This window comes from Narcine bancroftii, chromosome 14, assembly GCF_036971445.1.
Source record: "Narcine bancroftii isolate sNarBan1 chromosome 14, sNarBan1.hap1, whole genome shotgun sequence".
NCBI classification, from domain to species: Eukaryota; Metazoa; Chordata; class Chondrichthyes; order Torpediniformes; family Narcinidae; genus Narcine; species Narcine bancroftii.
The window spans coordinates 4897052-4924085 of NC_091482.1; the positions used below are offsets into that span (position 1 = coordinate 4897052).

General features: G+C 43.8%; 1 protein-coding gene across 3 annotated transcripts in view; it reads right to left on the reverse strand.

Moving 5' to 3' along the window:
- dhx40 (DEAH (Asp-Glu-Ala-His) box polypeptide 40) overlaps positions 1 to 25391 on the reverse strand; it is a 45323-nt gene extending 19932 nt beyond the window's left edge. The window contains exons 1-10 of one of the 3 annotated variants that reach the window (XM_069911929.1): positions 25199 to 25391; positions 16096 to 16452; positions 12454 to 12599; positions 9883 to 10002; positions 7516 to 7749; positions 6498 to 6564; positions 4655 to 4786; positions 3297 to 3396; positions 1174 to 1260; positions 397 to 579 (exon numbers count right to left, since the gene is read on the reverse strand). In XM_069911929.1, the coding sequence (XP_069768030.1) occupies positions 397 to 579; positions 1174 to 1260; positions 3297 to 3396; positions 4655 to 4786; positions 6498 to 6564; positions 7516 to 7749; positions 9883 to 10002; positions 12454 to 12599; positions 16096 to 16405 (1379 nt within the window). In that variant the 5' untranslated portion in view covers positions 16406 to 16452; positions 25199 to 25391. The remainder of the gene's footprint in view (positions 1 to 396; positions 580 to 1173; positions 1261 to 3296; positions 3397 to 4654; positions 4787 to 6497; positions 6565 to 7515; positions 7750 to 9882; positions 10003 to 12453; positions 12600 to 16095; positions 16453 to 25198) is intronic. The other 2 variants (XM_069911926.1, XM_069911927.1) reach the window with 2 other exon arrangements.
- Between the last annotated feature and the right edge of the window lie 1643 nt (positions 25392 to 27034).

The window sequence follows — 27034 nt, forward strand, 5'->3', positions numbered from 1 at the left end:
TGGACTGTTTCTGTGCTGCCTGAGTCTGTGACCTTCTCAAGGGCACTCAATACTTGGTTTGCAGATTCTCTAAAATGAATATTTAAAACAATGAATTTGACATGTTTTTAAATTACATCCTCTCCACTTTAACCAGACCGTGAGCATGAACAGAGTTTAACAGAAGAAAGGCAAATTAGGTCCTTTTAAACTCTACAAAGTAATGTTAAGGGCTTCAGTTTAAGATATTACAGAAAGGAGCCACACGACTCCAGGATCTCTACATGCTTACCTGAAATTGTATCTGCCTACTAATAAATACCTGGCCTGCTTTGAATTTAGGACAGAGGCAAGATGATGTCCTTTATCTTTGTGGAAGGCCATTAGAGAACAGAACTTACATCTGAAGCACATTACCCAATAACGTTGTTAACACCGAGGCACTTCAGGGTCAGAATCACCGACGTCAGACTAGATCTCTGGATCTCTGGGACCATGTGATCTGGCATGCAGACCTCCCAGAATTCTTTGCTGTAAATCCTGTAGCACTTCCCTGCAGATGTTCTTCCGGCTCTTCCGGTTCTCTGCACGGCTTCACTCCTGTGGGAGGCAACAAGAAGGGGTTAGGTTCTGTCATCTCATAAAGCTTTAGTGCCACACTGAATACAAAGCTCTCCATGTGAACCGTGCTGAAAGCTAGCCACTATTTTCAGTATAATGTTCACACACGGGTTTGGTTCATTAAATAAACCTTCAATGGAAAATGGGCTGTTCAATAAAGGTTCACTTTGGAACAAAGTATTCAGGTGGGAATTGGCTTGTTGAGAACAGAAGGAATGGGTGTGAGGGGTTTTTAATCAGTGGGATGCTGTCTGATAGGATTCCTGGCATCAGTCTAGAACACTGAGTCTGCACCTGGTGGATTTAAATTTATTTTTAAATTTCGACATACAGCACAGTAACAGGCCCTTCCGGCCCACTGGCCTATGCCGCACAACTACACCTACAAAACCCTGGTAGGTCTTTGAATGGTGGAAGGAAACTGGAGCACCCAGAGGAAACCTATGCAGACATGGGAAGGACAGTGCTGGATTTGAATCCCAGTCCCGGTCGCCTGCGCTGTAACCGTGTGGTCCTAACCGCTACGCTAAACGTGCCGTTTATTTTGAACCCAGAATTTAAAACAAAACTTACTTTGAAATGGGAACAACCTCCAGTGTGTCAAGTCCAACAAGGGGATTGTGATTCAGCTGCTTCACAAAGCCACAATCAACAACATACCTGTGGTGAGAGACATAAGCAGTCATCAATATGGTTCAATACATTAATAAAATCACAAAAAGCAACATACCAAAAAATCCAGAGATCTTTCTTCTAAGTAATATAAGAAGTAAAGAATTAGGCCTCAAACTGGATGAAGCGCAAAAAAAGATTTATTATCATAGCCTTAGCTGCAGCAAAAAGATGTATAATGTCAACTTGGAAATCAGAAGAGAGCCTGAGAATACAGCAATGGTACATAGAAATGAATAAATGTATTCCATTGGAAAAAATAACATATAATTTAAAAAATAAAGTCACATTATTTGAACAAATTTGGGAACTGTACATGGAACACAACAGAGAGGGCCTACCGCGGACCTCTACCCCCTAAAATGATAAAATGAGAAGACAAAATGACCTGATCCAGTGTGTAAAAGTAGATGACACAATTTTCTAGTTTATTTTCATTGTGTGATGACATTGTTTAATGGTTTTATTGTATTGTATATGTTGAATGTTTAATGGGTTTGGAGGGGGTGGGAAGGAGGGAGGGAAGGTAGGGGGAAAAAAAGGGGAGAAAGTGCCACTGTGTATATTCAAGAGGAAAATGTTTGTGTGTATTTTGATTTATATGGTTCATAGTGTAAAAAATTTTTTAAAAATTTTAAATGGTTTAAATATATGCAACCAGTCATAAAAAACGTCACCTGATGATAAACAGATACCCAATTCTATCAAGATTTTGCACGAGTGAGGATTTAAAAAGTGCCTTGTTCCCTGATTCCTGTACTGCATTTGGAGTTGTAAGTCTGGGGGTTTAACTCTTCCCGCCATCAAGAAAATGTACAGGGAACGCTGCCATCAGAGAGCAGCAGCAATCATCAAGGATCCACACCACCTAGGACATGTCTTGTTCTTGCTGCTGCCATCAGGAAAGAGGTTTAGGTGCCCCAAGGCTTAGGAACAGCTGCTCCCCCTCCACCATCAGACTCCTCAACAACCAACTCAATCAGAGACTTGTTTAAAGGTTCTTACTGAATTTTTTTATGCATTGTAGATTGTTCATATTTCTTTCTTTACATTTCTCTCTTTTGTATACATATCACTTTTCTTGAGTACATTTTACAGTTACCGATGAGGAGAAATTCTGCCTTGCCTGCAGGAAAAAGAATCTCAGGGCTGTATGTGATGTCACGTATGTTCATTTTTAATAAAATTTAAACAAACAGAACAGTTAATAACAGGTCTTTCAGGCCCACAAGCCTAAGCTGTCCAAATACTCCAATTAAACTACGTTCACATTTCATTTTGAAGGATGGAAGGAAACCAGAGCAAATTGAGGAAACCCACACAGACACAGGGGGTGCTGTGTTGTGCTAACCGCTTTTTGAACTTTCCACCTTGCTTCAGTACTTTCTGCATTTAAAAGTGTGCCCCCCACCAATGAAGGACTTTCAAAGCCTGCCCACTGTTGGGAAAGAAAAAAACAGGCACTTTGCCAAGGAGTTGTTTCCATGATTAAGAAACAGATAAGGATCAAATATTTGCTTTGAATGATGTTGATTGAAGGGTAACTGTTGGTCAGAATACTGGGGATAATCTTCAGATTACGCGGAGAGATGGTCAGTGCGTGGACTCTGTGCACATAGCTGCTGAAGGAATCCACCAGGATCGATTAATAAATCCAACACCCTGACATGGCAGACTTACAATCAACATTCAAACATTTTCTGAAGAGGTTCAGTTGTAAAGTTGCCACTCGGCACAGGTAGGTGGCTCTCTGAAGCCGCCTTAGGCTCATGTTCTTATTCCTTATCGTCTGGGACATTTGTTTGCGTGGAAATGTGCAGATGATATGATGAGTTGTGGCAGCTATTTTCCTATTGTGCTCAGTCTGCACGTACTCTGTTTCCCATTGTAACTTGAAGTACCTGTACTATAAGGAAAAAAACAAGCAGATGGTGCATAGATGCATCAAATTGGCATCTTTGGGAGAGAGCCTGAGATGACAGACGTGATTAAGATTTGGCACCAAGTCTTGGGTTTTTTTTTACCTTATTCCGTCAATAGTCAAAGAGGTAGCAGCGATGTTAGTAGCAACAATGCATTTCCTGATGTGAGATGGCGCAGGAAGGAAAACCTTTCTTTGTTGATCTGAAGGGAGAGAAAAAAACACTCTAAGGACTGCGTGAAACACGAAAGTCTGCAGATGCTGTGACTGGAGTAAAAACACACCAAAATGCTGGAGGAACTCAGCTGGTCTTTTCGATGACTATAGGAGACAAAGATATACTGCCAACGTTTTGGGCCTGAGCCCTTCTTCAAAAAATAAGCAAAATGGGCCAGAAGCAGGAAATCTCAGAAAGTCTCAGAATTCAAACAATGGGGGAGGATTCTGGACCAACAAAAGGTGTTAATTGATATGATAAGGGATGAGGTAAGAATTTATCATATTTCTGCGAAAGGATACAGATAGGGAAAGGAGATGGGGGAAGGCGGGGGGGTGGGAGTTAACGAAAGCCAGAGAAGTCAATGTTAATACCTTCCAGTTAGAGGGTGCCCAGTCGGAAGATAAGGTGTTGTTCCTCCAATTTATGGGTGGTCTCAGTCTGGCATTGCATGAGACCATGGACAGGCAAAGGAAGTGTAACAAGCAGAAATAAGGACTGAAATTATATGTTAATTAAGAGGTGCTCTTGCAATTGGAGGTTTGTTATCTTAACATCTGCTTATCTGAACTGTGCATGGGGAATTTTACGTTTCCTTTGAAGCATCAAAGTATAAAATTCTGAAATCTGGCACCTCCAGGTTCAAGTACATTGTTTTCCCCAACAGCTCTATGACTCTTGAACCTCCCCATACTTCCCTCGGCATCAGCAACTCCAGAACCACCAATAGATGTGTTTGCCCCATTGAAATGTCACTTTTTTCTTGCACTAACTGTAACTGTCAAATATTTATCTATCCTTCGGCAGAAAAACCCACTATCCAGAATTCAAGCAACCGCCAGCCTCAAGCAATGTGGAAGTTTAAAATTGGCACACCAATTGTTTGTCAATCATGCAACACATGATCTCAAGCAACCGTAAAATGCATCTACCAATCCCCAGAGGTGCCAGATACCAGAGATTTTGTTGTATATTTATATCTATTTTATGTCTTGGATTATTGTGGTAATTTAATATATATTATTGCAGATGGTCTCCCTTAGACACCTGTTTGGCCTCTGCAAGTAAGGATTTTGGTGCAATTATCTAGTATACTGACGTAGATAACAAACTCTCATCTCATCGCGTGCCATCTTATCAATGTTTCAGTAGCTAATAAAAAGGGTCAGGTTCAGAGCAAAGCTCCATCCAATATGTCCCATTGGCAGGGATGGAGGATTGTGCACTTTTGCAACTGGTATTACCTGTTGACATAGAGCCATAGAGAGGCAGGATGAGCAGCCCTTCAACCGATCGATCTCTCACATCGTATTGGTAATCGATTGATTCACCTTTCTGGAAAAGCAAGTCACATGCGTGCTCAATCTCAGACTGGCCTGTATAAATAAAACACCAGGTCAGGTTCATTCCAAGCATATTGAATCAAGACTTACAGACAAGGCTAACCTCAGACTGCATGTTCCATTATCCTGCAAGTTTCTCTTCCCTCATCATGTTTCCAGGTTGAAAATTCCAACTCCCCACACCTGACTGAAAACATTCCTCTTCTCTTTCGATCTTCTGGGAATGGTTTTTAATTTTTGATTCCTGAATTTTATTTTATTTTCATTTTTAGACATATAGCACAATGACAGACCATTTCAGTCCACAAGTCCATGCTGCCCAACGTACACCCCAGTAAACTACACCCCCAGTATGCTTTTAACAGTGGGAGGAAATCAGAGCCCCCAGAGGCCTACGCAGACACAGGGAGAACGTACAAACTCCTTACAGACGGTGTGGGACTTGAACCCCAATCCCAATTGCTGGCGCTGTAAAGGCATTGCACTAACCGCTACGCCAACCATGCCGCTGATTCCTGGAATGAAGTGATTAACATAAGAGAAATGTTTGACGGCCCTTGGCCTGCATTCCTTGGAATTCAGAAGAATGAGGGGGGGGGGATCTCATAGAAACATTTCAAAGGTTGAAGGGCCTGGACAGAGTAGATGTTACAAAGTTGTTTCTCGTGGTTGGGGAGTCCAGGACAAGAGGGCACAACTTCAGGATTGAAGGGCACCCATTTAAGAAATTTCTGCAGCCAGAGAGTGGTGAACCTCTGGAATTTGCTACCACGGGCAGCTATGGAGGCCAGGTCATTGGGTACAGGTTATGAATGAGTTCTGTTCCTAAGTCTGCCTTTAAGTCAAATTTATAGGTAAGTCGGAACAGATACATACAGTTCTTATTTAGCATTTTTAACATCAGTTAGTCAAATGTTTATATGCAAAAAAGGAAAAAAGATCATGATTAAACGTTAACATTTACTCTTGTTCCATCGATGCCTTGCATACCGGAAGGGGCATTCATGAGGAAACATTATCCACAAATTGGGGGAACAGTAAGTAGGAGTCGTCCGTAAGTCGGACGTTCATAACCCGGTTCTGCCTACATTTTTAAGTCATGGATTAATAGGTATCTGAATAGTCAGGGTATCAAAGATTATGGGGAGAAGGGCAGGGAGTGGGGCTGAGTGGGCAAATGGAGCAGCTCATGAATGAATAGCGTAGTGGATTTGATGGGTTGAATGGCCTACCTCTGCTCCTCTATCTTATGCCCCTATAATTGATAGATTCACCAAAAGGAAAAATCAGCTACAAAAAGCCAATATTTTTTCTCTTCACTTTTTATTCCCAGATTCATAGAGTAATGCTCCCCTGCAGCCCAACTCTTCCATGCCTACCCAGTTGTCTACTTGAGCCTTTTGCCTGCATTTGACCCATATCCCTCCAAATGTTTCCTATCCAAGGCCTGTCTCTGTGTCATTCCAATGCAACACTCACACAGCTTTTGAATTAAAAGTCCAGCACAGAATACAAGCTCAACTCTCGAGAACTCTCTTGAACACACAATTTTCAGTCCCAGAATCAAGGGGTCCGTCAGCTACTGGAACAAGTTAACAGGAACTTGCCAAGATTAGGGCCAGCTAAAATGCACACATGGCCAGTGAACAGAAAATGACATAAAAATGGGCAACAACTCCTCGGGCCTTCTCACCCACAAGGTGTAGGAAGGTTCTGAAAGGTTCATCTGCACCACCAGCCCTACCTGTCAAAAACACCAGGATATCTCCCTCTGACTCGTTCATGTGTATGTCCAGAGTGACATTTACAACCTAGGAAGAGCAATAAGACCACATTACCAACGTGAGCAGCCCAGTGTCATTTGGAAAGGCTGTTCTCGTGCCTTGCTGTACTTCACAGAATTATCTGTGATCACTTCATGCAACAGGGACAAGAGGTGAGGCCAATCGCTTACTGACATGAGTTTTCACGGAGGAGAAACATTAAGAATAAACAGGACTGGCCTTTTCCAGAGTTTTTCTACTCCTGAGGGTATTTAAATTTTTTAAAAATTTAATTTAGTATGGTAACAGACCATTTCAACCCACGAGTTCGTGCCGCCCAATTTACACCCAATTGACCTGCACCCTCAGTCCGTTGAGAAGTCTGGGGGAGGACCCTACAGCACGACCAGTGGACCAGCGAGGAGCTCAGCCCCTGAAGGACCTACACAGCCTGCAGGTTCCTGGTGACTTCCAGTGAAAGGACCCATGCAGGCTGCGGGCTGCTGGAGATTGGCTGCTGGGAACCAGGTTTCAAGAGGGTGCTGAGAACCAAGAAAGGCTCCCGAAGGGCCTCAGGCGCTGAAGACTTCCTGATTTGGACCTGGAGCTCAGCTTGCCAACCAATGGAGCAGGGGTTTGAGTGGCTTATAGTGAATCCACAGACATTCAGTGCCTCTGCAAAGACTGTCTTTGGCTTCTCTTTCTCTTACTATACTCAATACTAAAGGCAACTCTTTGTCCTGCATAACACTAGACAAAAGGAAATTTAATGTAATATTACATTTTCTGTTCTATAACATGGCAAAAAAAGAATCTTAAAGAATGCATCTTTCGTTTGGTTCTACGCTGGAAAACTACTCAAGACTTGAAACTGACAGACACAAGGGTGCTACCCACTCACACATTCTTCTCTCATACAGCAGCCCAACTCCAATTGGGAACCTGCAGTTTAATAAAGTTGTGCCTTCGTTGATGGTTCAGAGGGTATTCAACCATTACCTCTTTAACAAGTCCCATGCCATGTTTATCCTTCGGGCCAATCAGGTTGCAGAATAGTTCCTTGACAGGATATGTCCTGCCTGAAATGTAGTAGACAGGGCAACTGTGGAGGAATACAGAGAGTTTCTCTGTATCCAGCGTGGCGGACATCACAACAACCTTGAGGGGAATCCTGCGTACAGGTGGCGTCTTGCCCTGTGCTGACAAGGATTTGAGCAAGCCGAAGAGAATGTCCTGCGGGGGACAAAGGGCTTCATTAGTGGGATAAACTCTGAAGACTCCGACGCACACTGCAACCTTGGATTAAGACAACCTGTCTGATGTTCACTTCCATTGAGTTCATTGGTAAAGATGCAGAAAAGCTGTAGCCGGGGGGGAAACCAGGAAGAATTATGCAGGTAAAGTTGTTCTCAGGGTGAGATTTGTAAGGTTGGAGAGTCAAATGAAAGGACACAGATTTCAGAGCCGTCATTATTGATGGGCAAATCCAGACAGGGTGTCAGAAGGTAATTTGAGGCATTTTACCACTGACTTATTCTGAGACTTGGAATAAAGAGGAGAGATCATTTAAAAAAACAAGCTGTTGAAATTTGAAACTTACTGCCTGTAGCTTTAGATAAATACAGCTTTAATGATATAAAACTTTGGTTCAGCTGCACTTAAAATATACAGTAAAAGTCCCAAATTTCGGGCTGCTCAGGGATTAAGCGAAGCACGCAAAGCATGCAGGCAGGCAATGCACATACACAATGCACACAGCGCAGAGAGCTTTGGAGGTCGGGATTCTCAGGTGATCCAGATTTCTGGCATCCGGATTTTCAGACTTTCACTGTAGTGTGAAATTCTGGTTATTCCATTGCAGAAAGGACCTGGAGGATTTGGAAAGGGTACAGAAAAGATTTACCAGGATGCTACCCGGATTAGAGGGTGTGCGCACAAGAAGAGTTTGAACAGAGTTAGAGTCAAACAGGAAAATCTGTAGTCACTGTGATTGTAATTTATATGAAAATGTTGGAGAAACTCGGCAAGTCACATAACTTACATTTCAGGCCTGAGTCCTTCCTCCAGGTAGGAGATGAAAGCAGGGTTATTTTCCCTGGAACATTGGAGGCTAAGAGCTGACAACGGAAGTTTATAAAATTATGAGAGGCATTAATGCAGTTGACAGTCAGAATCTATCCCAGGGTAGAGGCCTTACCTTTAAGACAGGGAAAGGCAGGATTTAAAGATGTGCAGGGCAAGTGTTTTTTTTAGATACAGAGAGCAGCAGGAGTAGTGGTGGAAGCAGATGTAATAGACGCATTTTTTAAGAGGCTTTTAGATAGACATATGAATACACAGGGAAGTAAATAACCCTGGTATCATCATCTAAGGGGATTGGTATATGCCGGATGTGAACTTTATGGTTGCCTGAGATTGCTTGTTGTGTGATTGGTGAACTAACAGCGAGGCACACCAATCTTATACTTCCATATTTTTTACCTATTTATTTTCCACGATGAACCGATGAACTTGCTTGTGCATTATATATATTTATACACACACACAAAATACACAAGCAACAGTTTTTGTATAATTTGACCATCTTGTTCAGAAGTGAATTGTGGGTTAAAGGCCCTTTCCTACATTGTAATCTTCTATGTTCTAAATATCAGAGGGCTTAAAACAGGCCAGGAGAATGGTTCGAATATGAAAGCTATCCCAGAGGAGCCAGTAAACACATGATGAACCAAATCCCTTTCTGCTGTGCTGCACTGTTTGATTCTAAAGTTCCCAAATCAATATTAAGGGCATTGTTGGCTGGTCAACTGGGCCATCAGCTGAAATCCACCAGACATTTGGTGTCTCCAAGACAGGGAGGAAGGAGACAGGAACCAGCTAGGATTCTTGCTGTTGATCATCGGTGACACTCACCCACAGGAAAGTCCAGAGTCGGGAAATGGGTGTGACTGAATTGTGTTGAGGTTACGTCTCTCCTCAACATCTGCCTGGGCTTTCATGGGACAGTTGGTCTTTAAAGGATTACTGCTTGGAATATGGGCATCAGTGGCAAGGCAGCCACCATCTATTGCCACTCCCAGTGCGTCAGGAAAGTGAAAGTGAGCCCATCTTCGTGAATTTTTACATCCTGTAGCTCTCACATCTCCTGCCAGAGATGGTTGGGGGGGGTTGATGTGTGAACTGGAGGGAAACTCAAGGTGGAGGGGCGACAGTAGCTCTGCTGTTCTGGAGGCCATTCTCACACAACTGTGAGGGATGGATCTCACACGTCCCTATGGAATTTCTTCCCCAGATGGAGAGTCGAGTGGAGAAATGGCACTAAGCATCCCGGACAGGATTCATAGGAAGGTTGAGCTGTTACTTAACAGTGCTGAGACTCCTCTCGTGGGCCTCATCCAGAATGATGACACTGTATTGATTGAGACCTGGGTCGTGAAGAATCTCCCGCAGTAAGCAGCCATCGGTCATGTACTTTATTGCAGTGACCTGAGTGAAGAGAAACAGTACCTATATTAAATATATGGCACAGAGAGAGAGTCCATTTAACCGAAATGATGAATATTTCAAACAAACCTCCTCCCACTCCATTGAGATATCCTTCTACTTATTTCTCCTTCACATGCTTGTCTAATTTGGCAAGGATTTCTGATTTTATAAAGAACTTTAGGAATCAATTTCACCTCTTAGTTTGGGTTGACAGTTAAATAATGTCCAAGAGTCTCCAGGATTTAAAAATCAAATCTGTCGATCCCATTGAAGGACTGGAATGTGGAAATGTAAAATGGTGCCCTCCTAGAAAAGATCATTTATAATCTTAGAAAGAAATATGAAGAGTTTGTTAAGTATGGCAACTTTTTTGAATCATACTGGCTTAAGGATATAATTAACTTCCCCGAAAAGGTTTAAATAATATAGTTGGGTTAATAGCGTTGAATTCCTGAAGATCAAGATGTGGGCTAATTAATGAAGGCATGAATTTCTTTTTTGGAGAATTTTTAAAAAATGTTAGCAGTTGAGAGGCGGGAGGTGAGATTGGGGCAATCATGAGAGTCTGTAATTTTAAAATTTATATGATGTATGTAATAACGTTCTACATGAAGTTTGGAAAAATTAAAATAAAATATTCACAAAAAAACAGGGAGAAGGAAAAACCTTCCCCCCACCCTTTGAACTTGAAGTTATAATATTTGAATATTAAATGGCTGATCCACAGTCAGAGGGGGAGTCAGGTGCAGGCAGAATAACACACATAAACACTGAGCCGCACATCAAGACACAGACACAAAACAAGTGCTATAAATAACACTGGACAGCAAATTTTTTTCCAGAAGATTTGCTTCCTGAAAAAAAATGGGGATTATGATGGACAATTTCAAGATGAACACAGATGATGTCACATAAGAAGTTGGAGAAGCATTAAATTAACTTTTCTTGAATTTAGTACGTTTAGAGTGCCTCTAAGCCAAGTTCTCAGGTTGACGGCACATGTTGCACAATAAATGTGCGGAGCCCAGGGTTTGTTTTGGTCATCAATTTTACAACTGAAGTAGAGCTCATAAGGTTTCTTAATAAGTGCAGTGGTGCTGCATCTTTGAGCCTTAAGTGTACACTCGCCACAAATGTAACAGAATGTATCACAGCAGTTGCGACATTGATGAGACATTTCTGCTGCATTGAATCTTTCGGAAGACAACAAATGCTATTGTTAAGTACACTCACTGTGCTATTGCCTGAAGGACACGTGCATCAAAATGCATCCAATCTATAATCAATGTAATGCACAGCATCTGTATATGTGAGCTGCTTTTATAGCCTGTCTGCATCTATCATGACTAAATATGCCAAGGCCTAAGACAACATTTGCTTAGCACCTGCACTGAGTGCATGCCCAGCCATGCTTAGAGCGACCAAAACAGCTTGCTTTGTGGACAATATACTACTAGACTCAAAATATGGCAGGAAATCACAAAAATAGTAAAATCACCATTATCCAGAATCAACCGGAAACTCAAACAACTGGCAAAATATTTAGGAAATTAAAAAAATATTTTTTTGAAATTAAATAAGAATAAATCAAAGTTTTAAATAAAAGTTTAAAATTGTAAAAGTAAATGTTCTCCGAAGTAACGCACAACCTGTTGGGAGCAAACATTCAGCCAGTGGGTCATGCCCTACCCGCAACAGCTGTTTGAATAAAGTTTCAATAAAGTTGTGTTTGAATAAAATGGCTCCCCGCCACCCCAGAATGAAGAGCCAGCTGATGCCGCTCGCCACTGGGCTGGCTCACCCAAAGTCACTCCCTCTGCCTGCCTGGTAAGAGTCTTTAACTTTATTAGTATATTATTAAGTATATTAGTGAGACTTAATCTATAAACTTGGGGGAGGAGGGGTTGATTATAATGGCAACATGGTTAGTGTAGAGGCTAGCACAACACTTTACAGCGCCAGCGACCAGGGTTTGAATTTAAATGTTGTGTTACGGGAATTACATGATTAAAGTGAACTTTACATATAATTGAGGACTACAATACCAACTTTTTTCAAATTACTTTACATTTTGCACTGTCTTTTGATTTTTCATCTGTCTTTTCTTAATGCAGGTATATAAGTGAGGCATTGTAAGAGTGTCTCAGGCAACTGGAAAATTCGCACTTCTGGCATCCGCAACCCCCAAAGGTGCTGGATAATGGGGATTTAACTGTATCTAAAAAAACAGTACGTGAAAGGAAAATTTTAAGGTGACTTTTGTGATCAGCAGCCCAAAATCCATAAAATACACCCAAAAGTGTTTAGGAAGCAAAATCTTCATTGTCCACTATAATCAACTGGCTTTCCAGACCTATTAAGATCCAGTTTAAGCCAATTCGAGTCCATGAACTCCAATGCAAACATCCACCATTGAACCAATGACACCTTGACTCTATGGTGACCTCTCACCTCTGAGGTGCAGTCGTCGAAGCGCACCTGGTAACCCACTGTTCTCCCCAGGTTACAGCCCATCTCCTCGGCCACTCTCAGGGCCACAGAAATGGCTGCCACTCGCCGGGGCTGCGTGACCCCAATCACCCCGTGCCGTCCCAGTCCTGAAAGGGAAAATGAAAATTGAAGCCAGAAGGATCAACAGCCACACTTTCCTTCATCCCAGTCTGCAAAACACTGAACCCATTCACTGAACGCCCCCCACCTTTCAAAAGCAGTAGTTACCTGTCAGCAGGACGGACAGGACTGCTGAGGCCACAGTTGAACGCCAGTCCATCTCAGTCAACAGTGTAACACACCCTCCCTCCACGTCAAAGGACTGTGAATCCACCTCCTTCCCTCTCCATTCACAGAGCCACACCCCCCCCCTCTCCTTCTTTGCTGGTGTACCCTCCCTCCCTTATCTACCTATTACGTCCTGCCTGTGGGACTGTGCTCCTGCCTCTGCCTCTCTCCTCACCATTTTGTTCAGCCACCTGCCTACATTTTCTCATACCTTGAAGGGTTCAAGCCCAAAACATTGGTTATGCATTTTTATTTTTGCGACATAAAGGACCCTGTTTGACCTGCTGAGTTTCTCCAGCATTGTTTTTACTTCAACCACGGCATCCACAGACTTTCATGTTTTACCTCCGGTTGTGAATTTAAGGTCCACTCCAAAGCAAATGCAAGATGACTTTCCCAGTGTAGCAGTGAAGTAACTCTGTATAATCTGAGGCGCAACCTTCAGATAAGATGTCAAACAGTTGAAACACAACATTTCATTCGTCAGTATCATAACAAATACAAGAGCCTTTCAATACTGCTCTGCCATTCAATAGGATCATGGCTGATCCTTTTACACAGTAAAATATTCCCAATCTCCCCATAAAACAGTTATGTCTTTTGTCTACTACGCAAATCTTTATTCTTCAACATTCTGGCCTTCAGGGCCCACTGTTGTACAGAGATCCACAGGTTCACTATGCCACTTCTGATCTCTATCAATGCCCTGAGACAGTGACCCCTTCATTCTGTACTCATGCCAAGAGAAACATCCCCCCTGTATCCAGCCTGTCGAGCCTCATCAGACCTCATTGAATAAACAATAAGACTCCATTTCATTCCTTTCTCCCCTTGAGCAAACACAGGCCTATAAGCCCGACTATGCGAGGAATCAGTCTCGTAAACCTTCATTCCACTCCTCTGTCAAATACATCCTTTCTTGGCTAAGATGTCCAAAATTGCATGCAGCCTCCCTGACATGGTCTCACCAAGGGCTTATAGTTAAGAAATCCTTGCTCCTATACTCAAAATCTCTTGCAATGATGCCAACTTCCATTTCCCTTCTCACCTCTATCTACTCTTTAACCTTCCCCCCCTCTCAATATCTCTCCCACTATCTGTCTCTCTCACACCTTCTGTCCAATACTTTATCATCTCTCAGCTCCTCCCCTGCATTTTCCCCACTCTATCACTGGGGTCTCTCCCCTTCCCCTGCAGATATGATCGTTGTTTCAAGTGGACGCGCAAAATCATTGAGGACCCCTTCCAACCCACGTACAGCATCTTCCAGCTACACCCGTTGGGGAAGAGATACAGGAGTATCAGAGTCAGAACCACCAGGCTGAGGAACAGCTTCTTCCTTCGGGCTGTGAGAACGCTGAACGACCAAAGGATCTGCTCACTCTAACCATCCAAGAATCTACTATCATTTAACAATATTTATATATACTATGTACTGCATATAAATTGCTTGTGTGCTATGACTATGTATGTGTTTGCACGTTTTACCCTGATGACCAAAGAATGTCATTTCGTCTCACTGCACTTCACAATTGTACAACAATAATAAACTGGAACTTTTTCCCCATGACATCGCCTTTCCAACTTTAGTTTTGACTAAGGATCCCAACCTGAATCGTTGAACAACCATTTCTCCCCACAGATGCTGCATGACTCACTGAAACTCTCCAGCTTCTCTTTGTTCACCCAAGATTCCGGCAAATGCAGCTTTTGCGTTTCTTGATTCCCTTCTCAATGGTTTTGCTGCAGCTGTGTATAGTATTTTCTTTCAGTGACTAGAGCACAAATCCCTCTGCACAGAAACATTTCTGACCTCAACGGTTCTGGGATGGAAGTCATGCTGAATAAACCAACAGTATTTTAAGGATTAAGAGGTGGAATGGATAAGGGGGATGTGGTGTGTTTGGATTTTTCAGACAGGCTTTGAGAAAGCTTGAGATTGTTCTGCCGTTCTGTTTCCCTCTACAGTGTGAACCTCAGGTGTTTACCAATTAATTCAACTTAATGGCGGAACGTTTAGCATAGCAGTTACTGCAACACTGTTACAGCATCAGTGATCGGGTCTGGGGTTCAAATCCCACGCTATCTGAAAAGAGTTGGAACATTCTCCCCATATCTGCATGGGTTTCTTCCAGGCAGCGCTGGAGGTGAATCCACAGACACTTGGTGTCTGAGGGGACTGACTCTCTTTTGCTTCTCTTTCTTTGATTGTAAGAGGCGCTAAGGCAGTTTCTGCCAATGGTGAATCTTTCTGCTTTACGGAGACTAAAGCAAATTCCTTGTAATATTGCACTTTTTTATTACATGACAATAAAGGAACCCTGAACCTCTGCTCCTCCACACTATTAAGTATCTGACCATTGGTGTCCACATAACATGATCTTCTATGGGGACACCAATACCCCTGAGCATAAAGCCCTCCAAAAGCTAGTGGACACAGGCCAAGTTATCACAGGCAAACTCCTCCCTACCATCAAGAACATTTACAAGGAACACTGCCGTCAGAGAGCAACAGCAATCATCAAGGACCCACACCACCCAGCACACACTCTGTTCTCACTGCTGTCATCAGGAAAGAGGTATCGATGCCACAAGACTCGCACCACCAGGTTCAGGGGCAGCTGCTACCTCTCCACCATCAGACTTCGAACAACAAACTCAATCAGGGTTTGGAGGCTCATTTAAGGACTCTTACTTTTGCACTTTTATTGATTTTTAATCTTTCTGCATTGCAGTTTGTTTACTGTTTATATTTCTGTACATTGTGTACAGTATTTTTTTGCATACCAATAAGTCGTCATTCTTTCTCAACCGCTGGAAAAAGAATGTGATGTCATGCATGTACTCTTGACATAAATCTGAAATCTTAACCCTGTACTCAGCCTTCTAGTTAATCTTTCCAAAATGCATCACCTCACACTTATCCAGAGTAAACTCCATCTGCCACTTATTTTTCTGCCCAATTCTACATCACATCCATACCCTGTTTAATCTAGTGGAGGTACTCCATGGCGACACAAAAACTTTTCAGTGGGGGGAATCGCTAACACCTTTCCCAGATGGTTTTCTCCTCTCCGATGCCTCACCTAATGTAGCATTATTCACGTATTAAAATTTCTGATGCGGGTTTCCTCCACATTTTTTTTGTTTGAGCATTATTCATGGTGTGAATTCCAGCAGATGCAGAAGCCGGTTGCTATGCTGGGAGCTCTGCCGACTTGGACATGCTGGAAGCTGGGGTGAGAACCAACTGCTGGAGGAGCTGAGCAGGTCGAGCAGCGTGTGTGGAGGAGGTGCTGGATGGGCCGGCCTCACCTGCACGCTGCAAATACTGCGGGAACTGCGTAGTCTTCCCGCTGCCCGTCTCTCCACTCACGATGAGGAACGGGTGCTCCCTGACCGCCTGAACCAGCTGCTCCCTGTACTGTTGGATGGGCAGCACAGGCGGCCCAGGCCTCCCCCGTCCCTCTTGTCTTGCACTCCGGCGGGACATCCTATTCCCGGCCCTGGACTCCGTCCGCCCCGCTTCCTGCGGGGCACGGCGTGCCGCATCACGCGTGATGACATCGCAGCGCCAAAGAGCCCAAGGCTTTCCGGTGAGGAAGAGGACACGTTGGATGTTCATTGTGGCTCCGCTGCGCCCCCCGTGGTCCTATGCCGGAATAGCAATCTCTGCAAGGGCACAAAAACCACTACTTAGTTGTGGAATCCCCACACTTCCCAGATTCAAGTTTTCTCCTCTCCAAATTTATAATAATGATAATAATAAAATACTTTTTAAAAATTATAAAGTAATGCCTTACTTTGACTTTTTCGTGCACTATTTTTATTTATTTTGTAAGCTGGTTTACATAAATATACTGCTGCAAAACAAGGAATCTCATGACATGTTCATGACAATAAATTCTGATTCTGATTCTATTGTGAGCATTAATCACATCTTAAAAGTTCTGATGCTGCTTGACACAATGTTTTCCTTCAGCAGATTGTTATCCATGCTAGGAGTCCCACCAGCTATTTAACTGGGCTGGTCCAAACACTGAAGGCCAAGGATATCAATCAACACCAAACAGTAACACTTTGTATTAACTTAGCATTTCTATCACATTAAAATATCCCAGAGTGCTGAACAAAAGCATGACATTTATTCTGATAGATGGTAAAAGAGGATTTTAAGGAGTACTTGACTGAATTGTTCCAAGATACAGTGAAAAGCTTTGTTTTGAATGCTATCCAGGCAAATCAACCCAAACTTAAGTTCAGCGGGTAGTTGAATAAAAAAGTGCAGGGTATTTGTTTGGAGGAGGTGATGGATATTGATAAAAGTACAAGTAAACAGTGCATGGGGCTTCTATTTTTATCAATGAGAGAGAGTTATTCAAGAATCCAGTTACAGCAGCAAAGAAACTTGCCAAACCTGAAAGTAGATTTAATTGAAAGTTGTTAATAATTCCGGTGGAGTGACTTTGAGGTCAGGGAGGGAATTTCAGAGGTATGAAACCATGGCTGCAATGGTAGGGAGAAGGAAATCAGGAATTTCAGAGAGTTTAAGGGCTGAAGAAAAATTTTACAGATGGGTGAGAAAACCCTAACTCATTTTAATTCAAGGTCACTGAACTATGAACTGGACAAGAAATCTTAAGTTTCTTGCCTTAACCCAAGAGCTATCAACTCTTCTCATGCAGTTATGGAGTTGTCAAGCATAGTAAAATGGGCCATTCCCCCACCATCCATTTGTACTCATCCAATCCATAGTCATCTATGCTTTAGCTATTCAAGTATGTTAATGGTGCGATTGTATCTCAGTCCTCCACCTCCACACAAACTTCAGATATCAACCACACTCTGCATGAAAAATCTTCTACTCAAATCCCCTCTTAACCTCTTCCCTCTCTCATCTTAAACCTATGCCTTCTGATCAGGCTGAGTTAAATCAGGTCAAAGCACAGTCTTGGGATCTTCCTGAATTCAGTGCAGAAAGCAAGCACCTTAACCCCATGTTCTGGCTCACAATCCATCTGAGTACTGACATCATGAAAAGCCTCACTCAGAAAGATTACAAAGTTCATTTCCCTTGTAACAAATGTACAAACCCTGGGTTTTATAACTAGTGCCAAAGTGTAAACTTATTTCACAATCCAGAGTGAACTGGCAGGGGCAGTCTTTTCAAGAGTAAAATTACAAAACATTGCGAGAACAGAGGAGAGTAGAAATTAAAACTCACTAATTGATGCCAAGAATCTGTTGTTAACTTTACATATGCAGTGGATATATGGTTTTATTAACAAAAGACATTAGGGGGGTGTGGTGGGCGAGTGAATGAGATCATAGATTATCCGTAGAACAGGTAGGGTTGAATGTCTTATTCTTACTCCTGTGTCCCCATGTTGTTGGGTTTTACAGTACAACCCCTGGTATCTGGAATTCAAGAAAATGGTAGTCTCAAGAAATCAGCAAAAAAAATTAAGGAAAGTAAATTTTAAGTATTAAAATAAAAAGAATAAAATATATGGTAAAAATACATGTTTAAAATTGTAAATGTTCTCTAAAATAAGGTGAAGATGGGAGCAAATATTCAGCTCATGGAGTGCTTTGGTCGTGCTTTGCTTGTCGCAGCTGTTTGAATAAAGTTGTGTGAAACAGCAATGACATTGCCCAGGATGAAGAGCTGTTCGATTCTGTTCACCGTTGGGGTGACTCTTTTAAAGTGTCTCCTTAACTCTGCTTAGTAACAGTTGCCCCCGTCAGAGGTTTTATCAGTAAACTTGGGAGGGTTAATTATCTTCAATGCTATTGTCCGTCTTTTGCGTGGTTCTTTTGAGGGGGAGGAACCTGCAGATGCAGCGATGGTTAAATGTTTTTTTTTAAATACGACTGAAAATAAAGTAAAATGCTTTAAGGTGAAATATTTATGCAAGTGAAGTTTGTTCAGTGTAAATACAGTATAGTATTTTTGTCTTTCATCTTTTAAACTTTATTATTAATGCAGGAGTATTAGTTATTGCAAGAGTAAGACGCAAGCAACCGGAAGAGCCACTTATCCAGCACCTCCCAACCAATCCTACAGGAGTCAGACACCAAGGGTTTTACAGAACCTGCTCTTCTTCAATCTACCTTGGAAATAACAAATCCTAATGTTTTTTTAAAAAAATCCAGCCTCACCACTTCCTCAAAACAACATAGAAACCCAAAGGGAAGGTCAAGGACAAAATGATCCAAACTACAAATTTTGAAACTTTGCCTTTGGATCTGACTCACAGACATTGCCAAGTCCAAAGGTTTGGAGAGAATTGGATGGTTGCACCCAGCAGTAATTCTTTAGAGAGGGCAGTTGCCTCCACTTGATGGAGCAATCTCAATGAGGTTAAATACTTGAGCCTCTTCTGCCATTCATTAAAATCAAAGCAGTTCATCTGAATCAAAGTTACATTCCTTTTTTATCCCCACAATGCCCAAGACCTACATTCAGTGGCATCCACTGAACCAAAGAATTCAGACATGCATAACCCTGTGAAGAAACTGCACCTTTTTTCAAATTGAAATGGCCAAACCCTTACCATTGGAATGCATTCCCATCTTTAGACCAGCCAATGGAAACAGTTCTTTGTTATCTTCACCTGACACAAAAAATGTTTCTGGTCTTCTGGCCTCATTGAGAGGCTCTCTCCATTTTCCAAAGGTTTTGGCCAAGCTGCCATTTCTCCTGGAGATCCAATGGCTCAAGGTCCAATACAGCCAATATTCTGTCAGGCAAGGCAAGGTGGTTTCGAATGACATAATCAACCCCAAACTATTCCATACTACCTTAACTTAAGCTACTCTGGGACCATCAGGAGATCTATGTGCCATGATTGAAACCACAGTTTTTGCATTAACTGCAATTTTGAATATTTATCTGTCTTGGTATTTTGTGGTAATTTAATTTGTACTATTGTTGGTGTATTTAATTTTCTCCAGTTTAATAAAGAAACTGATATCCTTAATCCATTGTGAAATAGAAGGACCCGAGCAGATTTCCATTGTAACGCTTGGCTAATAGGGATATAAATGCAATCACATCTTTCTGCAGGGAATTTAGGGAGTCCTCAAAGATTCCAAATATTGCAGTCAATGGACAGGAGTGCAAATTGGCTTTAAATATTTTGGATAGTGTGCTCAAGATTCCAGTCCAAAACCCTTGTATTTGGGGCACCGATAAAACACATGACTTCGGTGGCATGGGGGGGGGGGGGGTGCCATTACACTTATTGTATTTGTCCTTTATTTCAGGATAGATGGCTGCCAGTCTGGATTTTGAAAAGTGGTTCAGAATCCCACATCTCAGTATCTGTGGATTTTCGTTTACTCCCACTGAACTGCTCCACTGCGAAGTCCCTTCCAGGGATGTCTACCCTGAAGAAGTTCTAACTAGACCAATGGTTCTCAGTCTTTTTTCCCCACTCACATACCACCTTAAGTAATCCCTTACTCACCTACGTCATAAGTGTTCTGTGGTGAGTAAGGGGTTACTTAAAGTGGTATGTGAGTGGGGAAAAAAGGTTGAGAACCACTGAAGTGGACCCCAGCATCTGCAAATTTTCTTGTTTATGTCAATAGGAATGATTTCTTCAGCGGGTTTCCCTCCCCCCCCCATAAAGCCTCCCCTTTTAGCAGCCACAGAGCGAGAGCATGGGTTGTCTCAGAGAGACTGAGACCCAGGTAGCCAGCAGATGTCCCCAGATGCCCACAATTTTGGCAGAGGGAGCCGACGTCGATCAATGGAGCGTCTTCCTCCGGTGAGAACACACATCAATCAGGGCTCGTGGCATTGGAGCCGAGGTGTGAGGCTCGAAACAAAATACACATTTCCCCGCACAGGGAGCAATCCAGAATGAGAGCAACATTTTAAATCCCTCGGCGCTGCAAATCTGACAGCACGGCGCTCCCCTTCCAAAAGCGCAATTCCCTTCTGACAGCACGACGCTCCCTCTGCCTGCCTCTCCCAAAACACAATGCTCCTTCAGCACTGCCCTCCCTGGCAGAGCAATGCTCCCTCAACCCTGCACCAGGATTTTGACCAGCATCATGTGCAAACATACAAATGCAATGCCCCATCTGAGCTCAATTGGCTTCTCAGGATCTACGGTTGTGCACCCAGGAAGGGTATTTGGAACAATATGTTGATAATCCAAAGGGATGTTGCCATATTTGACTTTGGAAAAAGTCTCACCAGAGATCAGGATTGAATCCGGATCATTGGAGCTACATGCTGCGCTACTGTGTAACCCTATTATATGTTATTTAAATTTAAATATACAGCAAGGTAACAGGCCCAAGTAAAACACAAAAGTCTGGAGACACCTTGGTTGAAGTAAAAACACATTGCTGGAGAAACACAGCTGATCAAACAGAGTACTTTATGTAATAAAGATATATAACTGAAGTATAGGGCTTAAGCCTTTCATCAAGGGATGGTCAAAATGTAAGCAGGCGCCCAAACAAACTGGGGGGAGGGGGGGGGGGAAGGAGCACAGCCCCAAAGACAGGAGGTAATAGGTGGATAACAGAGGGAGGGCCCACCAGCAAGCAGGGGGAGGGGGGCAGATGGCTCTGTGAATGGAGAGGGAAGGGCGTGGAGAACCAGAGGGAAGAAGACAAAGGAAAAGAGAAGGGAGGGAGAACAGGTAGTCGGCTGGCAGAAACCAGAGAAGTTGATGTTAATGCCATCCAGTTGGAGAGTGCCTAGATGGAAAATTGTGTTGCTCCTTTAATTTATGGGTGGTCTTGGTAGGTCAGTACAAGGCCTTGGGCACACGTGAGCATGGGAGTAGGGTGCGGAATTGAAGTGGTTAGCTACTGGAAGATCCCTGTTACTGATGCGGATAGAGTGAAGGTGCAAATCTTGTGGCACCTATATTGTACCTCTTTGCCTACAATTCCACCAATTAGTGTGGGATTGTAGGTGAAGGGAATGCAGATTAACCGGTGTCAATAAATAATTCAATGGCCCGCCCTCCTGAGCTATTTGTTGGCTAAGTTTTTTTTTGGTTCTGATGAAAATATGCAATTAAGTTGCACTGAATCCTCCCCATAACCTGGGCAGGATTCAATGACATGCCAAATCTCCTCAGATTTCTTAGAAAATAGAGGTGTTGGTGTGCCTTCTTCATGGTTGCCTTCGCATGCTGACTCTCGACGATGTCCTGCAGGTATTCACCCTCTCCACTTCCATCCCATTAATGCAGACAGGAGTGTGGTCTATTGGCCTCCTTTTCCTAAAGTCCACGACGAGTTCCCTGCTCTTGTTAATGTTGAGAGCAAGATTGCTGTTCTAGTACCACCTGACCCAATTCTCATTCTGCATCACAACAATGAGGGCAGAAAGGCCTGTGCTGTTGTGTTTTACGTTCTATCCTTATGTGGCCAGGTTTGCCATTTTCCGCGGCCTTCTGAATTCCTATTCCTGAAATCAGGCCACGATGCATCCAGTCAGTGTACTTTCCACAACTAGACGTTTGATAAGAATATTTGATGACTTACAAAATCTCCTCGGACTTTTTAGAAAGTAGAGCATTGAATAAGATCACTGAATGGTTTAGTTACATTTCACACCAGCAATCACTTCTTTGTAATTAGATCTGTGTCTAAGCTAATTAATTTTCAGAAATGATTCATGTTCTCTCTCTTAAATGACACCTCAAACTCAACATCACCAATGTGTCCTGCTGGGATTCACTGTTTGATCAGAACTCCTGGAGTGGAAAGGTTTGTCCATATGAATGCCACCCTCTCATAAGGCTTCCCTCACCTCTGATACTCAGGCACCAAAGATAGCTGCAATTGCAAACTGGAGGGTTGGTAAAGAATTATACCCGAACAAAACAAAGGACTCTACATCACCTTTGTTGACCTCACCAAAGCCTTCGACACCGTGAGCAGGAAAGGGCTTTGGCAAATACTAGAGCGCATCGAATGCCCCCCAAAGTTCCTCAACATGGTTATCCAACTGCACGAAAACCAACAAGGTCGGGTCAGATACAGCAATGAGCTCTCTGAACCCTTCTCCATTAACAATGGCGTGAAGCAAGGCTGCGTTCTCGCACCAACCCTCTTTTCAATCTTCTTCAGCATGATGCTGAACCAAGCCATGAAAGACCTCAACAATGAAGGCACTGTTTACATCCGGTACCGCACGGATGGCAGTCTCTTCAATCTGAGGTGCCTGCATGCTCACACCAAGACACAAGAGAAACTTGTCCGTGAACTACTCTTTGCAGACGATGCCGCTTTAGTTGCCCATTCAGAACCAGCTCTTCAGCGCTTGACGTCCTGTTTTACGGAAACTGCCAAAATGTTTGGCTTGGAAGTCAGCCTGAAGAAAACTGAGGTCCTCCATCAGCCAGCTCCCCACCATGACTACCAGCCCCCCCACATCTCCATCGGGCACACAAAACTCAAAATGGTCAACCAGTTTACCTATCTCGGCTGCACCATTTCATCAGATGCAAGAATCGACAACGAGATAGACAACAGACTCGCCAAGGCAAATAGCGCCTTTTGAAGACTACACAAAAGAGTCTGGAAAAACAACCAACTGAAAAACCTCACACAGATAAGCGTATACAGAGCCGCTGTCATACCCACACTCCTGTTCGGCTCCGAATCATGGGTCCTCTACCGGCATCACCTACGGCTCCTAGAACGCTTCCACCAGCGTTGTCTCCGCTCCATCCTCAACATTCATTGGAGCGACTTCATCCCTAACATCGAAGTACTCGAGATGGCAGAGGCCGACAGCATCGAGTCCACGCTGCTGAAGATCCAGCTGTGCTGGGTGGGTCACGTCTCCAGAATGGAGGACCATCGCCTTCCCAAGATCGTGTTATATGGCGAGCTCTCCACTGGCCACCATAACAGAGGTGCACCAAAGAAGAGGTACAAGGACTGCCTAAAGAATTCTCTTGGTGCCTGCCACATTGACCACCGCCAGTGGGCTGATATCGCCTCAAACCGTACATCTTGGCGCCTCACAGTTCGGCGGGCAGCAACCTCCTTTGAAGAAGACCGCAGAGCTCACCTCACTGACAAAAGACAAAGGAGGAAAATCCCAACACCCAACCCCAACCCACCAATTTTCCCCTGCAACCATGTCTGCCTGTCCCGCATTGGACTTGTCACCCACAAACGAGCCTGCAGCTGACGTGGACATTTATCCCCTCCATAAATCTTCGTCCGCGAAGCCAAGCCAAAGAAGAAGATACTGTGGTGACACATGCAGCCAGGACAGTGATAAAAGTAATTTGGCATGCTTTTCGTCATTGCTCAGGACTGAGCACAGCTACAGCAAGGAAGGTCAGAAGACCAATTCCAGAACCACCATGTCAATGCAATTATGAATAAAAGACCCCAGTGGCTAAATTTCATGAGGAGTTTGAGGAGATTTGATATGTCACCACAGACAAAAGGCAATTAATTTTATTTAAATTTTAATCATACAGCACTGTAACAGGCCAATTCAGCCCTATGAGTCCAGGACGCCCAATTGACACCCCAATATCCTACACCCCGGAACATTTTGAAGGGTGGAGGAAAACTGGAGCCCCAGAGGAAACCCACCGGGAAAATGTACAAGCTCCTTACAGACAGCACAGAATTAGAGCCCAGGTCCGGTCCAGATTGCTGGCACTGTAAAGACCATGACAGTAAAGGAATGTTGATCTTGACTCTTGCAAATTACTGCAGGTGTATCGTGGAAAGCGTTCTAGCTGGTTGCATCACTGTCTGGTATAGAGGTGATGAAAAAATTTCCGGAGGGTTGTTGATTCGACCTGCGACATCACGGGCACCAGACTTCATTCCATTGAGGACATTGACAAGAGGTAGTATCTTTAAAAAGCAGCCTCTATCCTCAAGGGCCCCACCACCCAGGCCATGCCCTCTTCACTCTGCTACCATCGGGAAAAAGGTGCAGGAGCCTGAAGGTGAGCCCTCAGCGGCACATGGACAGCTTCTTCCCCGCTGCCATCAGATTCCTTAGTGAATAGACACTGCCTTACTTTTTTTGCACTACTTATTTATTGTTTATTGAAATAGTAATTTTGCACCACACTGCTCCCAAAAACAACATATTTATCCACGTTCATTCTGATTCATTAAGGACACTGGGGAGACGGCTCTCAGAGGAGGTTTGGTCACTCAGCTGTGGGAAACATCAACTGGAAAGGGTGCAGCTTGGTCAGCATGGGCCTGTTTCCGTGCAGGTTGACCTTCCCCAGGGGGTTGGCTTCGACTCCCAGGGTTGGTATGAGGAGAAGTTGTGGAATGGGGTCTTGATGTGACTGCGGGTGGGGGGCGGCAGGGAGGGCTGCTCCGTCTGTGCGTGTGTGGGGGGGGGGGTTTACTGGGCCGGAGGCCGCAGCCGTGCTACCTGGAACGATACCTGGTTCTTCCGCTCCGCTTCGAGCCAGGCCTTCACTCCCTTCTCCGGCAGCGGGGGTAACCACGGCAACGTTGGCGTCACGTGCCCCGGGCTCAACCACGGCAACGTTGACGTCACGTGCCCCAGGCTCGGGTGCGGCGATCTCATCCTCGGGCCGGGAGATACCCCACCATCCCCAAGCCCCCTCAACCAGTTAGAGCTCCCGAGTAACAGGGTGAGGGGGGGGGGGGGCAACCAAGGTCGGAACAGCAGCCACGCGACGGCTCCCACGCGGTCCCTCTGGCGTCGCCAGGGCAACGAGCTGAGTGACAGGCCGCACCGGGCTGGAGCAGCATGGGGCCAAATAGGAGAAAGATGGCGACAGCAAAACCACAGCCTGCAGATAACGTGCGGTTCCAGCTGGTCCAACAGTGTACTTTATATCGCCCAATGTCTTGGCCTCGATAGTGCCTGGGTTGGAAAATAATTCTTGCGGAGCAAGTTTAGCAAAGTTGGGACCTTTCCTCTTTGGAGCGAAGAAAGATGGTGATTTAATAATGGTCCTCAAGATTATGATGGGACAGCCAGTACCTTTTTCCTGGGTCAGGAGTAACCAACACCAGAAGACACCTATGCAAAGTGAAGGGGTGTGTTTTTTTAAAAACAGATGCCCATGTCTGGAATGCCTTGCGAGGTGCGATGGAGGAAGCTGGAACATCGCCGGAACGCCAGCATCAAATGACTTCATTCCACACCTCAACCCCTTCTCCTATCTCCAGCATTTGCTGATACAACCAGTGGAAAAGGGACAGCAGAAAGTCACCTCTTTCCAATCGATCCATCCCCAGGGATGAATGTGTTCAGTGGAAAAGCAATTAGTGTCCCAGTTCAGGATGGCCCAGTGGAAACTGCACAAAAGGCTTCCTAGCCAAGATGCTGCACAGCCAATTAAATGGGATGCTAGTGGAAAAGGGGCTTTAGACAAGCTCATGGATTAAAGATAAAATAGAGGGTTTCGATGGGAAGGGTTTTTTTTTTGTTGGTAGGAATATATGGATCAGCACAACATTGAAGGCTGAAGGACCTGTACTGTAATACTATCAAGGCATGGACAAAATGTAGGCAGATACACAACTATTTGCTCAGACCTTGAAGGCCTCAAGTCTGAAACATTGGTTATGCATCTTTACCTTTGCTATACAGAGGACACTGACCCAAGTTTCTCCAGCATTGTTTTTACTTCAATCACAGTGACTGCAGACTTTTGTTGTAAATGTATCTTACTTGCAGTACTGAATACACTCTCTATGTCATTGGGTGCATTTAAGGCAGAGATTGATTCTTGATTAGCAGGGTATCAAAGGCCAGAGGCCGAATGGAAAAATGGATCAGCTCACGACTGAATGGCAGCAGACTCGACAGGCTGGGCTGAAGAGCCTATATCCGATAAATCAATGATGGGAAATAACAAAGACAAGTCTTTGCTGTTGACATAGGAGGGAAATGTCAGTGATTAGCTCATGTCCACCAATAATTAAAAGTCAAATCCCTCCTCTTATTCTATGCCATGAACAATCACCTTGGCACTAAAATTATTTTTTTAAATTTGAATCAGCCTTGTGATTATTGTTGTCATGCAAGGCCTTGCCACCTAACCCTAAGTTTACAGGTGAGACTTTAGAGCAACCATTCTCAACAGAGACCATAGCATTTTTGCATATTTAGGGGGTGCCACAGACTGAAATAATAAAAACTGTTTATGTAGTCAGTAGGTGAGAAGTTCACAAGAAACCAACTAAATATGATGTTTTGAGCAGAGTCCTAAAGGGACCACTGGTGCCTAGCGATCCAGTGTTA